General features: G+C 42.0%; 2 protein-coding genes across 12 annotated transcripts in view; one reads left to right on the top strand and one right to left on the bottom strand.

Moving 5' to 3' along the window:
• Window positions 1-1,913: 1,913 nt before the first annotated feature.
• Window positions 1,914-9,814, top strand: LOC133485328 (polyunsaturated fatty acid 5-lipoxygenase-like). Its single transcript, XM_061788811.1, has 14 exons — window positions 1,914-2,116; window positions 3,071-3,269; window positions 3,341-3,422; window positions 3,494-3,616; window positions 4,016-4,122; window positions 4,199-4,371; window positions 6,526-6,672; window positions 6,741-6,944; window positions 7,014-7,100; window positions 7,846-8,024; window positions 8,108-8,229; window positions 8,312-8,412; window positions 9,061-9,231; window positions 9,303-9,814. Exons 1-14 carry the CDS (start codon window positions 1,964-1,966, stop codon window positions 9,480-9,482), a joined length of 2,028 nt encoding a protein of 675 aa, XP_061644795.1. The 5' UTR covers window positions 1,914-1,963; the 3' UTR covers window positions 9,483-9,814.
• The window catches only part of marchf8 (membrane-associated ring finger (C3HC4) 8), a 70,061-nt gene continuing 61,823 nt past the window's right edge, over window positions 9,794-18,031 (bottom strand). For 7 of the 11 annotated variants that reach the window (XM_061788816.1, XM_061788824.1, XM_061788818.1 and 4 more), the window contains 3 exons: window positions 15,032-15,167; window positions 14,550-14,564; window positions 9,794-13,112 (listed from right to left, as the gene is read on the bottom strand). In XM_061788816.1, the coding sequence (XP_061644800.1) occupies window positions 12,808-13,112; window positions 14,550-14,564; window positions 15,032-15,167 (456 nt within the window). In that variant the 3' untranslated portion in view covers window positions 9,794-12,807. Of the gene's footprint in view, window positions 13,113-13,411; window positions 14,169-14,549; window positions 14,565-15,031; window positions 15,168-18,031 lie in introns of those variants that run through there. The other 4 variants (XM_061788825.1, XM_061788815.1, XM_061788821.1 and 1 more) reach the window with 3 other exon arrangements.

The following is an 18,031-nucleotide window of genomic DNA, read 5'->3' as shown; positions in this document are numbered from 1 at the left end:
CATTTTGATGAACCCTTAGGTCTACTACGATTTGAATTCGAATCTTTGTCATTCATGATGACGGTACTTGGGGAGCTAAGTATTTATTTAGGTGGTACTTAGAATAAAAGCTTGTATAGGAACTGGTATTGGCTGTTGTGCTGCTTCAGGAAGTAGTTGCATTCTATTGATTCAGCTACGAATGTACACTAGGTGGGAGCATTGGTTCCAAATGATATCATTTGGCATTCTACAAATGTCAACAAGAATTTGCCTATGTTGGTTTTCACCAGGCCAAACAAGCCTTAACCTGTTCTGTTCAGCCAACTTAGTCATGCAGTATGGTGGATCGGTATCTTGCTGCAGCCTTATCTTGCTGCAACAGTAGAATTTGATATATTCCCGGCCGTTGTTATTTGTATTGAGATGGATGTTTACTAGAAATACAGTCGGCCTGACTGAGGTTTGAGAGGGGACAGACAGAGAGAAACATTAGGGGCAGGAGGACAGGGCACTGGCTTTAATCTTCTGTATATGTGGTCTAGGAAGGCAGTGCTACACTGTGAGAAGTGACGAGAAGCAAATAGGACCGCATATGATAGGACAGGACAGAGCATTACAAGACAGGATGGAGTAGGACAGGACTGGTCAGGACGGAATGGGATTGGACCGAGTGGAGCAGGACTGCACTGGACAGGATTGGATTTGATCTGTAAGTGGACTGGGAAGGCAATACTACACCTTGTGAGGAAGGGACACAATATGACAGGACGGGGCAGGACAGTACTGGATTTATTTATTTTTTGCGGTCTGAGAGACAAAGCTACACCTTGTGAGAAGTGACGACAAGCAAATAGGACTGGACAGAGCATTACAAGACAGGACGGGGTAGGACAGGACTGAACTTGACACGACGGGTCAGGACAGAATTGGACTGGTCTGGTCAGGATTGGACCAAGTGGGGCAGGACTGCATTGGACAGTACTGGATTTGATTTATAAGTGGACTGGGAAGGCAGTACTACACCCTGTGAGGAAGGGATGCAACAAGTAGCAAATATGACAGAATGGGCAAGGACAGGATTTGATCTGTGTGGTCTGGGAAGGAAGTACTACACACTGTGGGGCAGGGATGCAAATATGACACGACAGGATTAGCAAGGACTGATACGTTTTGTGACATTTTTGTTTTGTGTTGTGCCATGTAATAAAATAGTTGTCAAATATATTCTAGAAGTTATCATTTATTTGCTTAGCTTGCATTAGTATTATGGACGATTTTAGATGTCTCGCCTTCGAAAAGATGACTCAGCATCATCCGATGGAAGGGCGCCTGGACCAAGGACGTGATCGGATGTGGTCGGGTCGGGACAAGTGTTGGTCCAATATTTTGTGTTGTGTCTTATTGCTTAGAATACTATGTCTGGGAAAAACCCTCTTATTATCAAATATTTTGTGTTGTGTCTTATTGCTTAGAATACTATGTCTGGGAAAAACCCTCTTATTATCAAATATTATGTGTCGTGTCTTATTGTTTAGAATACTATGTCTGGGAAAAACCCTCTTATTATCAAATATTTTGTGGTGTGTCTTATTGCTTAGAACATTATGATTTGTAAATCCCTCCTATTTCAAATAAATGCAGGAGCGAGGGGGGGGATTGTTTAGAGCGTGTTGAGAGGCTGTGATCTGAACAATCTCCCATACGCCCTCCTCATGAGAAAAAGAAACCAGCGTCTTCATTCCTTTTGTGTCTATTTTTTTATAATGTTGGGTAAGATAAATCCAACAACAGTCTTGTGTCATTAAAGGTTGGGAAACACTGCTCTAAATTCGTTTGTGTGTTTTGAACGATGACAACGGTCCTTCCGGTGCTTACCAGGTTATGTAAGGAGGGACTTGGTAGGGGAATATAAATACAGTGCAACTCCCTCTTCTGCTCATTTTCTATCACTTTCAAGCGTTTCAAATCTGGTGTGACAGCGATGTCGTACACGTACGTGGTAAGCGTCGCCACGGGAACTCAAGGCAGGTCAGGGACTGATAATTACATCTTCATAACACTGGTTGGAACGGAGGGGTGCAGCCGAAGGATTGGGCTGGACAAACCTCTGTTCGATGACTTTCAGAGGGGCTCGGTAAGTAACATTTGAATACACATGATGCATCTACACTCCCAAAAAGTTTCTATCATAATCATCTTGGAGGTGATGCTTTCAAAAGGCCTTTCATGAGCAAGGAAACATCTGCCTCAGCCAGCAAGAAGCCAGTGGCAGGGCTCTTTCCAAAGTACTGCCTGAAGGAGGTATGCGGGCAAGACTCGCATCACCCTCTTATGCTTCATTCCTGATAACAGGAAGAGACAAGTTCAAGCCTCAGTTACATTCCTTTGTTCCAAAAAGGTTAACCTGTGAATGTTACATTTCAATTGTAACTGACATTATTAAGGTGCATTTGATATTTCATTTTGCTTTAGCTCTCAATGGCAGTGTGCAAATTTAGTAATTGTATCACTCTGGGGACAAAGGAGTCTCTGGCCCTATTTGTCCTGTGTAAGGGGACTCTTAAATCTCCGCCCAGAGGGAAGGGCCTCAAAGCAGCGTTGAAGAGAATTTCCTTCCTAGACCGGTTCTGGCTTTGGTCTTATTGAGGACTGGCATTTTTTTGGTGCACTATTGTTCTTTACAGTGTAAAGTAAATGCACAGTACAGTACGTGGCGGTCCTGACATCGCTCGATAGGCCACACCCCTTAAAGACACAGCCAACACATGAATATGACAGTACTTACAGAAATTACACTTGATAAATCCAGTTTATTTCTGGACGCTCTCTTGTATTTTGTGTCTTTATACAAATACAGTGCTATTTTTCTCCATGAAAAACAAAAAATGTTTCATGGGTTCGTCCCATGAAACATTAATGGCATTTCAAATCATTTGTTTATTTTTTTTCCCCTTCCTTGTGAGTGTCAAAACATGAGAAACAGCTCAGTGTGATGCAGTACAGCTGTACAAGACTGCAAATTATGACACCATTACCATGACATTTATTTATTCAAAGCAGAATTGCTGAAAAGCCTCTTTACTCGCAGGTGGATTCCTACCCGGTGGGGGTGCAAGAGAATCTGGGTGAAATTGTGTTGGTGAAGCTGGAGAAGAAAACGTATTTGGCACAGGACCACTGGTACTGCAGGTACGTCTCGGTGAGGACTCCAGGGGAAGACGATGCGGAGTTCCCATGCTACCGTTGGCTGGTGGATGACAAGGAAGTGGTGCTGAGGGACGGGCGAGGTAGAGTCACAAACTGAAAGGTTTGCTACACTCATTTCCTTTTACCAAATGGTCTCTCTCGGGTTTCTTAGCTCACCTGCCTCAGGATGATAAGACGAGCCTGGTCAAGGAGCACAGACAAAACGAGCTGAAAATGAGACAGAAAGCCTACAGGTATGCTTCATCTGACCTTGCAGTCTTTTAACGAGCGCCATGTTTTCTCACAGAAATGTTGTACCTTGTAGATGGATGCAGTGGCAGCCAGGCTTTCCTATGAGCATAGATGCAAAAAGACACCAAGACTTACCCCGGGACATCCAGTTTGACAGTGAGAAGAAAATGGATTTCGTACTCAACTACAATAAAGCGTATGTATTGCCATTAATAGCCTGGATCTGGAATATCCTCCAATAACTTTTAAATGAATACAGTGGATTTTAAGCAAAGTTTTCTGAAAGTTGCAGGGTCCGCCCCTTAAAGGCTAATGCTTGTATACAGACGTTGTGTCTGGAACATATCCCCGTGATAACTGGAGGTTCGCTGTAGTGTGATTCAATTCACCAGGAAAACAGACACAGCGTTGTGTCTTCCAGAGCTTCTATCAAACACAAGCCATTTTCTATAGCACTTGTCCTCTTTAGGGCCGCAGGTGAGATGGGACCTATCCCAGTTGACTTTGGGCGAAAGGCAGATTACACCCTACACTGGTCGCCAGCCAATCGAAGTATTTAACTCGTAGTGAATTGATCATGAACATGAATTTCCAGAATCCAGAACCTGTTCTTGAACCACTTCATGAACATGTTCCAGTCATCCTGGAGTGACTTTGACAATTTTAAGAAGATCTTTTTGAGGATCAAAAACGCAACCTCAGGTCAGCCTCAGATTTATATTTCGGTGATTATTTCACACCTAATTTGATTGAAATTTCACAATTACTTGCACTGCAGAGTACGTGATGCAACACTGGAAAGAGGATTTCGTGTTCAGCCACCAGTTCCTGAATGGCTGCAATCCTGTCCTCATCCAGAAGATCACCAAACTTCCAGACAAGTTTCCCGTCACCAATGAGATGGTCGCTGTCAGCCTGGAGAGAGAGTTGACTCTCGAACAGGAAGTTAAGGTAGACTTACCACAGTCATTGCGATCTGTCTCGACGCAGATGATTTAGTTCGAATCAGATAACAGAAGATTTGACTGAAGACCCATGCACATCACTGCCAAGGCGTGCCCCAAGGTTCAGTCCTCTTCCCCTCTCCCCTTCATCTTCGACTTGTTACCCCTTTGGTCAGATAATCCTCTGTCATGGTCTCATCTACCACTGCTTCACCAACTACATCTAGCTCCAAATCTCCATCCACTTTCTATAGCGCTTGTCCTCATTAGGGTGGTGGGTGAGCTGGAGCCTATCCCAGCTGACTTTGGGCGGGGTACACCCTGGGTCGGCTTGGCGTTGGTTGGTGACCAGTCCAGGGAGTACCTTGCCTCTCGCTCAAAGTCAGTTGGGATAGGGATAGGGATATACCCTAATGACTATCTTGACTATCATAGCTATGCAGATGACACACAGTTATATCTAGCAGTGTCTCCAGATGACTGCAGTTCAATTGAGGTGTTGTGTCACTGTCTGATGAGCCAACATTTTCTTCAATTAAACCACAACAAAACTGAGAAAATTGTTTTTGGCAATAAAGAAAAGAGAATTGCTGTTAGTAAATACCTGCAGTCACTCTCTTTAAAAACCAAAGTCCGAAACCTTGGTGTTCTGATAGATTCCGACCTGACTTTCAACAATCATATCAAATCAATTACTAAAACTGCCTTCTACCATCTGAAGAACATACCCAGAGTGAAAGTGTCAAGCAGACCAGGAGAAGCTCATCCATGCTTTTATCTCAAGTAGGCTTGACTATTGTAATGGTCTTCTGACTGGACTCCCTAAAAAGAGCATTCAACAGCTGCAGCTCATTCAGAATGCTGTGGCTCGGGTTCTGACTAGAACACAGAGGTTGGCGCATATTACTCCAGATTTTAAAGTATTTACACTGGCTTCCAGTCAGCTTTTGAATAGATTTTAAAGTTCTGCTACTGGTCTATAAATGACTAACCGGTTTAAGTCCTAAATACAAGAATGAAATGCTAATGCTATATAAACCCAGTAGGGTTCTGAGATGGACAGACTCAGGTCAAATAGTGGAGCACAGAGTCCAAAGCAAACATGGTGAAGCAGCATTTAGCTATTATGCTGCACGCCAACAGAAGTGACGTCAGCCCCCAAGTGTGCATGTTTTGACGTCCAGGTTAAAAACTCTTTTTCCCATGCTTTTTAGAGCATTTCCACTTTTAAATGATATTTCTTGCACTGTATGCTGTTTTAATAATTTCTTTTATTTTTTCATTTTTTCTCTTTGTTTGAAATGTTTATAAGCTGGTTTTTTCCTTTGTTTTTAAATGCTTTTAATTGAGTTACCTTGTGTATGAAATGCGTTATATAAATCAATGTGCTTTGCTTTGCTCAATGAGGATAAGCTCTGTTGAAAATCAATGGACCTTTGCACAATTTTTAACCCGACTGTAGCTGTCTTCTACCTCAAGAGCATCTCCCACCTCCATCAATCTCTCTCGTCTTGAGCTGCAGAGACCCTCATCCTCCCGTCCGGACTACTGCAACAACCTCCTCTATGGTCTACCTAAAAAAAATAAAAATAATCCACTATACCAAGAATTCTGTAGGACCACAGTACCCGTATAAGCTCCACTGGCTTCCCCTTCCTCAGAGGCTCCACGTAAAAATCTTCCGCCTGGTCTACAAAGCTGTCTATAAACTGACCACACCTGCATCCAAACACTTGAATTTAGCCACTAAATTCCTTGGGAAAGAACAACATTTTGTACAAAAAGTTCTGAAACAGGCCGGCACGGTGCACGACTGGTTAGCACATCTGCCTCACAGTTCTAGGAACCGGGGTTCAAAACGCGGCCCCGCCTGTGTGGAGTTTGCATGTACCCCCCGTGCCTGCGTGGGTTTTCTCCGGGCACTTTCTCCGGTTTCCTCCCACATCCCAAAAATGTGTGGAAGGTTGATTGAAGACTCTAAATTGCCCGTAGGTGTGAATCTGCGTACGAATGGTTGTTTGTTTCAATGTGCCCGGAGAACATGCAAACTCCACACAGGCGGGGCCGGGGACTGAACCCCGGACCTCAGAACTGTGAGGCAGACGCTCTAACCAGTCACCCACTGTGCCGGAGTAAGAGTCATTTATTTGAATTGCTCCAGGCAGGTAACATCTACATGGTGGACTATGAAGTGTTAGATGGCATCAAAGCAAATGATACAGACCCCCGCACCCCGCAATACATGACAGCTCCCATCTGCCTTCTGTACAAGAATACACAGAATGAGATCCTGCCAATAGCCATACAGGTACGGTGGTATTGTACATGAGCAAGGCTTACGCCACTTTTACAATCTTTTCCCTCCTCGCCTCCCAGTTGGGTCAGACTCCAGGCGAAGACAACCCCATCTTCCTGCCCACAGACGGTGAGTACGACTGGCTCCTCGCAAAGATCTGGGTGCGCTCGTCCGACTTCCAGCACCACCAGACGGTCACGCACCTGCTCAGGACACATCTGATCTCAGAGATGTTTGCCATCGCCATGTTCAGACAGCTCCCTGCAGTCCACCCCGTCTGGAAGGTGAAAACTCTCGCTCATGAAACTGAATGGATGACTGACATAACAGGCAACTGATGTGTTCCTTCACAGTTACTCATCCCACACGTCCGTTTCACCATCGCTATTAACACTAAGGCCAGAGAGCAGCTCATCTGTGAACATGGTCTCTTTGATAAGGTGAGTTTTTTTTTCTTGGGGTAAAGCACTGATAGATAACCTTAAACCAACCTGGGTGTTGTTTGCACGAGTCCTGAAGGTTCGTTTCAGCAGGCTTGTGGTGGCCCAAATGGAAAGTAAGTTGCGGTAATCATTCAGGGCGAGGTTTCGAACGTGCGAGGGGCATCCTTAGGCTCTGAGAATTATGGTACAGGGTTGGCCCCTGAGGATTTGAAGACTCCAGAGCAGGTTCTGAAGATTTGGGGCCAGACCGCACCTTGTGAGTTCCTGGGACAGCGACAGGCACTTAAGAACTCAAGACTCTACCTCTGCAGGCTTGACGACTCATCTGCAGGATCAGGCTCAGACACTTTAAAGACAAGGTCTGAAGACCTGGTGGCAGACTGAAAGCTCCCTGTCTGTGTGCTATTCCCAGGTAAGATTTATAGACCTGTCAGGGGCAGGCGCTCAAAGATGGGAAGAAACAGGCCCGAGTTATAATGTAAGGACATACCGAGACTCGGAGAGTAAGGGCTCGACCTCTGAGACTTTGAAGACTCGGAGCATACTCAGTTTAGGAGACTCCCAAGGCTTAGGACGGTTTTGAACACAAGTTCAGGTTCGGTCTCAAACTTTGACGACTCTGGGACGGATGACAGCCTGTGCATTGTAGCACTATGGACTATGATTGGAAAGCCTGCAGTAGGCATTTGACAACCCCACACATTAATAGTCCAAATTCATGTTTTCCTTCCTCCATGTCAAGGCAAATGCTACAGGTGGAGGTGCTCATGTGCAGCTGGTTCAGAAGACCATGAAGACTCTGACCTTCAGGTCTCTCTGCTTCCCCGACATGATCAAAGCTCGCGGTATGGAGAGCAAGGAGGCGCTCCCTACCTACTTCTACAGAGATGACGGCTACAAGGTGTGGGAGGCCACCAAGAGGTGATGACCGTTTTGAGGAACAAAAAGTGTGCTTGCAAGCGTTATTTAGTTCTCCGTACTTGACTTGAATCTTCTTTTCGCAGCTTTGTGTCCGATGTGATCAGCATTTACTACAGCAGCGATGAGAAGGTGCAGGGAGATGAAGAAATCCAGGCCTTTGTCAAAGATGTGTGCGACTTCGGTATGAAAGACTTCAAACACTGTGGTGGGTAACCCTGACGTACATCTGATGGATCGGATACAAGAGCTAGCTTCTTCTATCTGTTGACACGCCATCTTCTGTCCAGAGTTCCCCAGGTCGCTTGAATCCCGCGAGGAGCTGATCGAATACTTGACCATCATCATGTTCACTGCTTCAGCCCAACACGCAGCGGTCAACTTTGGACAAGTACTGCACACATTAGTGATTTCAAATGGGGGAAAAAAAAAAAAAAAGGGGAGGTCTTTCCCGCAGCTGGAGACATACTGAGACATTTTTCACAATTCAAAATATCTTAAGGTCACGTCAAAATGGCCACTTTTTTCACAAGGTGCAACTGCCATAAAAATACATTCGTCACATAAAAATATTTACCACTATTTTCACTCAGTGCAGTTGCTGTAAAATGATGATATGGCCATGTAAATATAGCCACAGTTTTTACAACGGGCAACTGCTCTCAATATTTCCTAGAAACAGAGCTCGTAGACAAGACATTACAGTCATATAAAAATCGACACTATATTGCAACTAATGTGAAAATGGTATGGTCATGTAAATATAGCCACTGTTTCTACAGTTCATATATCTTGTAGTCATGTACAACTGCTGTAAAGATAGCATGCAGACAGCACATTATGTCATGGAACTAAAGGCGCTGCAACATATTACTTTGGATTCAAACAAGTTGGATGGATGGATACTACAAATTAAGCCTGGGTGCGCTCCATTCATGAAAGCAGCAATTTACCCTCGTTGTTGTGTTGTTGGGGAAAATACTTTTACATTTCAGTCCAAAATAGCTCCAGTGGTAAACTTTTGTTTTCAATTGCAAAGTACGACTGGTATTCCTGGATTCCCAACGCTCCATCCACCATGCGGAAACCCCCGCCCACTCAAAAGGGTTTGGCAAATATAACCCTGATCATGGACAGCCTCCCGGATCGAGGACGCTCCAGCTGGCACCTGGGGGCCGTCTGGGCCCTCAGCCAGTACCAGAAGAACGAGGTACCTCTTTTTGACACGCCGGCATCCGAGAAACGTGCCTCCACTTGCGCACTCTCCTTTTCGCCTTACAGCTCTACCTGGGAACGTACCCTGACGAGTACTTCGTGGAGAAGCCGGTGAAAGCTTCTATGGAGAAGTTCAAGAAGGATCTGGCAGAGATCAGCAGTGACATCAAGAAGAGGAACCAGGGACAGAAATTGCCTTACTACAACATGTTGCCTGACAAGATACCCAACAGTGTTGCTATTTGAACACACACTGAACTGAAGAATCTCCAAAGTGGAACGTAATTGATGGCAGAGTTTATTTCAAAATTAATTCCTAGCAATCATTGAAGTCCACAAATGTTTGTTTTTTTCTGCACACATTATTACTATTATTGTGCCGTTTTTGGAACGTAACCTCGGCTGAAGACGTCAAAGGGATACACGGGCACTCACCTGGACACGCCATTTAAAGGCACAACACATGAATTTACAATAGTAGTTACTACATTTCATATAACACTTTTTTGGGGTATTATTTTTACAGTGCTATACTTGATTAAAAACCACCAAAATCATTAAAAGCATTTCCATTTTTATTTGGTTGTTCATTTTAAATTCTACACAGTTTTTGTTCAAACATGGGGAACAGAAAACACAAGAGTTTTAGTTTAAAAACGGGACTTTTTTTCACTACACTATTATTCCAAAGTCAAGTTCACAGACAAACTTGTGGAATGATATCATAGAAAGGGCCAACAGTCATCATAGATCTTCAAGTCCAGTCAGTAGTAAACAAATGCCGCTTTATGCACATTACATTTCACCCTCCCTCCCTTGCCGACGTGACGAGTCGAAGCAGCAAAGTACATGTAAAAACACGTCTTTCATCTTTATGTGCCATGTCTCACGAAAGTGGATAGTTAAAAAGGAATGTTTACATCTAAAGCCCGTGTCTCAAGACTTAATGCGAGGAGCCAGCTCCCATTTAAAAAAAAAAAAAAAAAACATTCTACAGCCTAGCATCCACCTTAAGCCTGACTATACATTAAAGAATCAGATACAGCATGTTAAAACACATTTGAATCAACAATTCTTTAAAGAATGTTAATGAAAAACATGGCAGAGGGGGATGGGGAATGTCGATTTCATAAAATGACTTTGAAAAAGGGGGGGGGGGTTGAGATTAATATGCACAAATCTCGAAAAATAAATACAAGACAAACAAAAAGATCCTTTTATACCCAGTGAAAGAGAAAAACAAGCAAGCGACTATGGAAGAGATCAACAACATAAAAGGTAATTGCACTTTTCCTCCCTCCCTCATTTTTAAATCATATCATTGCACCGTGCTTCCAAAAAAGTCAATCTTCCTCCAACAGAACCAAAAAATCCTTCCTCTTGTTTATTATTAAAATGAAGCCACCATGAGACGTTGACGTAAATACACTAAATGCAACAAACAAACAAAGCATTGGTTTCATTTATTGCTGCCGAGCAGTCACTATTACCAAGTATGTTGTTGGATCATTGCTCTTCCCAGGCAGTGACTTGTATTAAAAAGAGCCTTTAAAAAATTGCCTCGAGTTTGTGTGTGTGTGTGTAAAATGGTTATGAAGGTCGACATTAACACACACAAAAAAACTAAAGAGTCCTGCCTTTCTGCAAGGCCAGCCTCCCGCCACCTGAGGGCGCTACAGCGTGCGACGCAGCTCGGATGAGTGACGGAGGGGCATTTATTTGAGGGAAGTATTTAATTTTCTCGGTAAAGTCAAGACAACATTGTATTATTACTATGCAATATTTTGCCGACATTTAACATGTTGTAACAGACCCGATATTATGAACTTTCTTGTGAAATGTAAGCACTTTTTTATTCAAAATTGTAATTTTGCCTGCCTGCCTTAATGTAAATTTTAAACTGCGGAATGAATTTTAGACACCCTATCACAAAACCGCTAAAGCAGGCTATCTTTTAAATAGCAACTTGATGTTTTGTTGTTTGGGTGGCATGTGGACAGCAGACGTAGCAGCGGTGGATTTCTCCAGGGGATTTTACAGTACTGGAATATGGCAACATTTTTACATGACTGCACAAATGTATTTTCCTGAGGCTATTTTTACAGCTTTTGGCTAATCTTACACAAGACTATGCCAGTGGGAAAAACAACATGGCCAATCACGTACAGGTAAACATAGCCAAATGGGGTAAAAGCAGCCAGCGGATAGTACACGACGCACACGTAATGATTGCCTTCATTAATTAAACACACACGCACACTCCTCAATTAAAACATACAAAGTTGTAACGGTGAGCTCGAAGACATAGAAAATATCTAAAAAAATGTTGTTGTTTTTTTAGGTTTTGTGTTTACAAAAAAGCGTACATTCTCTTCAGAAAGTTTGGGGAAACATGGATTTTTTTTCACATCCTCGTTAAAAGGCAAGTGTTCCTCAGTTTTAAGCTTTTTGTGTCGTCTGGAGGGGGTGGGGGGGGGGGGGGGGGACAGACAGACGAAGACGTCCACGTGCTCCTTCCCGCGCAAGACGACAGAAGAAGAAACAAAAAAGTGCTTCAATGCACGTACGTCTACGTGTTGGATTGGCCTGCGACTCGCAGAGGTCAAAACAAAACAAAAATCAACCGTCCTCTTGGTTTTCCATCTTAGCGCAGTGGCACCAAGTTGACATTATGGAGGGGACGTTGTGTCCAAACGTTGCATGAACGAGCTCCTTTCATGTTCTTAAGACTGGGTATGTGTGGTCTGGTTTTTCCAGCTTTGAGTGTGGACTGCATGTTATCTTGCTATTTTCATGTGGCACCAAACGTGACATCGTGGTGACCCTTTGGCTGAAAATTGCATGAATCAGCTCCTTTGTTATTAGTAGACAATGTGTTTGCGTGTTTTTATATCTTCATGTGACACCAAATTTGAGCAATTTTTTTTCTTTGAGGGGAGATTTTGGGAGAACATTGCTTTGATGATCTCCTTTCACACTATTACGTGGGTGTTATTGTCTTCATATGCGGTACCAAACTTGACATTTTCCTTTTATGGGGACATTTTGGGCAAAACATTTTTTGTTTGTTCTTCTATCTGCGTGCGGCATCAAACTTGACTGTGTGGATGACATTTTGGCACAATAAATTACTTTCCCTATGTCTTTCACTATGTTGGATTGTGTGTGTGTTGGTTTTCTTGTCGTTCTATATTTGTGTGCCACCAAACGTGACTTTAGTGTGTGGACATTTTTTATTTTATTTTTTATTTTTTTTTCAAGATTGAGCTCCTTTTACTCTACCAGACGTGGTGTGTGTGTTCTTGTCTTTCTATCTTGGTGTGGCAACAAACTTGACTGTGTGCTGACATTTTCACTGAAAATGTTCAGATAATCTCCTGTCCCTCTAGTAGACTGTGTGTGTATGCATGTGCGTCCTTCCTAAAGTCCCTAAAACCAGCATCGTGACAGCAAAGAGGCAACAACTCGGCTCTGCCGTTCCCCCCCCCCCCCCCCCCCACCCCCGTGGATCATTCTGAGATGATCGGAGGAGCTCCCCACGCGATAACTACTGCTAGCCACCCAGTGCGTGTCACACATGGAGCACCTCCATACTGTAGTCGTCCGTCTCCGTATAGTGCGAGGAGTTTGTGTCGGAGTGGGCGGGGGCCAGCGTGTCCTTGTGTTCCACGCTGGGCTCGAGGAGCGGCGGCTTCTCTAGAGCCAGTTTTTTGCACGAGTCCGGCCGGTTCTGCACGTAGATGACGCGGTTGTAGGCTTTGAGTCTCCTCCACAGGTGGACGTAGACCTTGCACTGCACGTACATGAAGACCAGGCCGCCTGTGAAACCGATGGCCACCACCACCAGCTTGGTCCAGAAGGGCCACTCCATGATGCCTGACGGGGTCAGGGACAGGAGGCGCGCACACGCACACACACAAAACACACACACAAAACACAATCTTCAAGTAAGATGCACTAACCGAGTGTGCATTTGTGTGTGTATAGTGTTTGTGTGTGTGAGAGAGACGACAAAGGAAGGAGAGTAAATTGCTATGTCATTAATATCCTTTTATAAGCTATCATACAATGTCTCATTGTCATGGATTGGATATTTGAAGACTGCATGCAGTGCTGATATTCACCACTATTTTATCACTTCATTTACTTTTCTAGTCACAAAAAAAAGACAAGACTCAATTAAGAGAATATTTAATAAATTTTAAATAAAAAACATATTGCATATAAAAATAGACTTACATTAAAGATAACAAAATATTGCTTAAAAGGGAATAAATCAAAATCAAACAGATACTTAAGTTTCATAAATACAATTATTTTTTTAACAAATAAAATCAAATATTGCACATAAAATAACTAAATTACATTAGAGATAATGTAAATTATTATTGCATGCACAGGAATAAATTAAAATAAATTGAAAATGAAAAAACAATCTATTGTGAACTTGAAAAACATTTAAATTCAATTCAATGAAGTCCAGCATTACATATAAAGGAATAGAACATGAAACTTACATTAAAGATAATCAAAATTAAACAATATTGATGATTTAATTAAGTTCAAATCAATACAATTAAATATTGTAAAATAATAACCAGACTTATATAAAGTAAAATTAATTACTATTGCATATACAAGGAAGTAAATAATATTAACCCAATTAATACAGAACTAAAATTAATAAATTTTAATATTGCAGGTAAAATAAAAATAAACTTTACAACTAAAGAAAATATACATGAATATTGTATATACAAAATACCAAATAAAAATATATTGAATTCAAATTAATAAAACAGCCCTGAGTAATATTGGAGCTAAAAACATTTGTTAGCTGCAACAATTTTTATATTTAAAAAAAAAAAAACATTTTTAATTCTCAGTTAACCAGTCAAGGGCGCCCATCATGTCTAGCATCCTCCATCCCACCTTACACAATAAAGGAAAGTAAAATATTGTATTAAAAAAGATTAAATTCAAATGTTTCCCAAACAAAAGTTAAATGAAAATAACACCTAAATAACCGTTAAAACAACTGTTATTAAATATAAAAATAAACTGTAGTGTACTAAAAAGTTTAATAAAACAGAACCGTACTTAGACAGTGAGTCTTTTGTGTACCACTAGAGGGAGCCTGCGTACCAGAGTTTGAGAATGACTGCTTTAATGCGTCTCAGTATTTACGTTTACATAGTCAGATCATTGGAATTTGAAAGGATTTCGGGTTTTACTATTAAATTAACAGAGATGTGGGTCATTGAGTGCAAACAGAAAAGACTGATGGGTGGGGGAACAAAGTTAAAAATTTACCTGGAATACTCCGGGCTGCATGAGTAAAGAGAATATAAGTATTAAAAAAAAAAAAAAAAAAAAAAACAGATATTACTTGAAAGAACCTTAACAAGTACATTATGAGTATAAAAAAAAAAAGGAAAGGAAAGAAAAGAAACAAACCCAAAACAAAACCCAACCATGGCGCAAGACAGGAGCCTTGTGAATCATCAGGTTGGACTAAATGTGCCCAGCTTGTTGCTTCCATCTGTGCGCAACTCAATATGCATGAGATATGGGAAGCCATTTGCACATTTATTCCATATCCTTGCTATCCAGCTGGATGGAACAAATGCTCAAACAGCTTTCTGATGTGTTATTAATGATTTATTAATGTGCTATTACCACGTGTAGTAGTAACCAAACTGGAGAACGCAATAGAGCGAAATGTGGGCTCACTTTTTGGCTAGCAGATTTATTTTCTAAAAAGTGACGTAATAAAGACTCCGTTGTGGACTGACCTTGTTTGATTTCGTCCGCCGTCCTGTCGATGAGCACGTACAGCGACCACACCACACACGTGATGGCGATGACGTGGAAGGTGACTGAGCACATAATCTTCCTCCGTTCGCTCGCCGTCATCTGAAGCTTCTCCCACTGCGGGCATTAATAGAAAAAAAAGAGTCTCATGTTATAAGCCAGTTAGACATGCTTAGACAGTGAAATCCCCGCTATGTCATTTGAGTGATTGTTTTTTATTGGGTTTTAGAGTATACCTCTTACATCACAGTAAGATGTGGGAAAGGAGAGCCACAGTTGCCGATGCACTATTCGGCCAGAACAGTAAAACACTCACGGGTCGCTGCTGTCGGCCACAGCTCACGCCCAGACAAAGGTCCACGCATGTACATAGACGCTACAATACGTAGAGTATTTTCTATACATTTTTTGGGTGTGTGCTGAAATGCAATACAAATAAAAAGTGTGTTTTAACAAGTTTAAATGTGTTTAAAGTGCGTGGAAGGGCTAAAAGTAAACTACTGTTAATAGTAATAATGATCACGATAATAATGGTAATAGCACTAATAATAATAATCCATCCACCCATTTTCCAAACCACTTATCCTCACTAGAATCACGGGAATAATAATAATAATAGTGGACACTGCTTCCTTAACCATGCTCTTAACTAAAAAAACTTGTATCCCAAATCATCTTTTCCTACTGAAATGAATGGAAACGCCTTTAATCCATTTTAGCCTACCCCCCAAAAAAACAAAAAATGTGTAGTTCTTTGAATGTGAAAAATAGCTCTCTATAATATTCTACTTTATACAAACATACAGTAATGACATAATTACACTTCACAAGAGCGGATAAAGAATATATGCCTATGAGTATTGCTATATTGTCTGTTTATATGTGTTGCTGCACCGTTTATGTCCAGATATCCGTTGCGTAAAGGGTAACAACACCCCCACGCGGATGCTAATTGTTAGCCCGTGTACCTACGGCATTTCCCATTGCATGTTAGCATTCAGGTAGTGGAGGCTATGCGGTTGCTTTAAACAGGCGACGTGTAATTCTCTTCTTGGTTCGACAGTAACCTTCAGCCGAGAGTGGCAATTAACAGCTTGAAGCCTCTTCTCTTCAACAATATTTACTCATTAAAACAGCTGACACAATTACGGTCCTTCTATCTCAAGATTGCGCTCCCAAGCCAAAGCCGGGGAAAGACTCAACTAAACTGAAACAAATGAACGCTCGTAGCACGATAGCCGGGTCATTCGCATACTGTTTTTTATTTTGTATTTTATTTTATAAATATGGTCTCTATTCTGCGGATTTTCATCTATTGCTGGTGGATCTTGAAACATACGCACACAACAAACTGTAATAATAGTAGAAACTAGCTTGTAAGTCATAACACATCGATTGCATGAGTGGCCTTTTTGTGGAGGCACTTTCTTATGACTTCTTAGTGGCACCCTGGATTGCTTCAACACACACGCGTAGGCACACCCGTGCTTTTCACTTCCCAGTGGCGCGCGCAGCCAGTCTGCGCGCCTTCACTTGACATTTACACGGATCAAGCTGCAATGCAACGATGGCCTTTGCACTGCTAAGCAGGGACGCAGAGCATGAAGAGTACAAAACTCCATTCTTTTCAATTTAGGTTCTCTGGTTTGTGCTCCCTCACTCAAAAACCTTGCTCTCATGGAAGGTACTATCTCTAACGTTAAACATTTCTAATTCCTCGTAGAAACAGGATTTAATCAATAAAGGAATGCCAGAGCTGAACTAATTCACTGCCGTGGACGTTTAAAGTCATCAACTGGAATCCAAACGATTATTGCCACCGATTCAGGTATGTGTCGGCATCGTGAGAAAAAGCGAAGCAGTTAAAACCCGAGCCGGCGTTGCTCGCGCTGCGTTTCTTAGTTGTATCTCTGTAAAGAAATTCTTATTTCGCTATCAAACGCCCTTTCGCAGTCTTGTTTCTGTTGTTTAATAGTTTTGAGTTGTCACAAAAGCAACAACTATTAGCATCAAAGTTTTGTTCTGCTTGACATTGCCTCTTTTTGCTTTCAAAACCAAACCCGCTTATACTTTCTGGTAACGAATAAAAAAAGAGTCTCTTCTTGAGGTGTTCTTTCGGTGCTTACATTGTGACAGAACACAATATTCTGCGGTTCTTGAAAGATCGGTGAAAATGCTTTCAAATGGCCGACAACATGGGGAACTCTTCTTTGAAAACGGCTGGCGGTGAATGAGTAAAAGGTCAGGAAAATAACCCGCTTTTCAAACCCGAGTGGTACACTTGTAAGGACTGGCCAATTAAATTATCATTTTTTTTTTTGGCACACCAATTACTAATTTAATGAGTAGCCCATTAGTAGCTAAACTGTGACGACTAATAGGCTCTCTCTAAACCACTGAAAAAGCAACGCTTGCAAATGTGTGTGAAAAGAATGTTGATCTAATTTTAGATTTCTTTTTTTTTTTTTTTTTTTTTTTTTTTAAATGTCAGGCTGCAACAGCACTCTGTTTGGCTCCTACAATTTTGCGAATCTGACACTAATGTCGCTGCCTCAGCGGCCATAAACCGCAGCGCACGTCGCGGCTGTAAAGCGTGGGGAGGTGGCGAAGGCTGTCAACGTGTCCGCTGTCAAAAGCATTAGCATGCTTTTTGTTGTTGGGTGCGGGCGCTATGTGGCAACAGTAGCGCACGTTGTTGGCGTTTCGAAGTGGCGGCAGCTGGCTCACAGCACAAGTGATGTACCACAAAGTCACGTTTATTCAAACGCAGTTTAAAAAGTGAAAGCTACCTACTAGTGTGAAGAACTTTCATACAGATGTTAATAGTAAGACAGTCATTCTACTAGTGCACCCTAGTCGTTACACTAGTCCGCTGAATTGCCTTACTAGTGGACCTTTACTTGGATATGGAATAAATGCTCACATGACTTTCCATAAACAACATGATGCTGACTGGTGGAAAATAGGCGTCCATTTTTTTT

Source organism: Phyllopteryx taeniolatus, chromosome 11, assembly GCF_024500385.1.
Source record: "Phyllopteryx taeniolatus isolate TA_2022b chromosome 11, UOR_Ptae_1.2, whole genome shotgun sequence".
NCBI lineage: Eukaryota > Metazoa > Chordata > Actinopteri > Syngnathiformes > Syngnathidae > Phyllopteryx > Phyllopteryx taeniolatus.
Note: the sequence above shows the minus strand (reverse complement) of the source record. Positions and strands in the feature narration are given on the sequence as shown.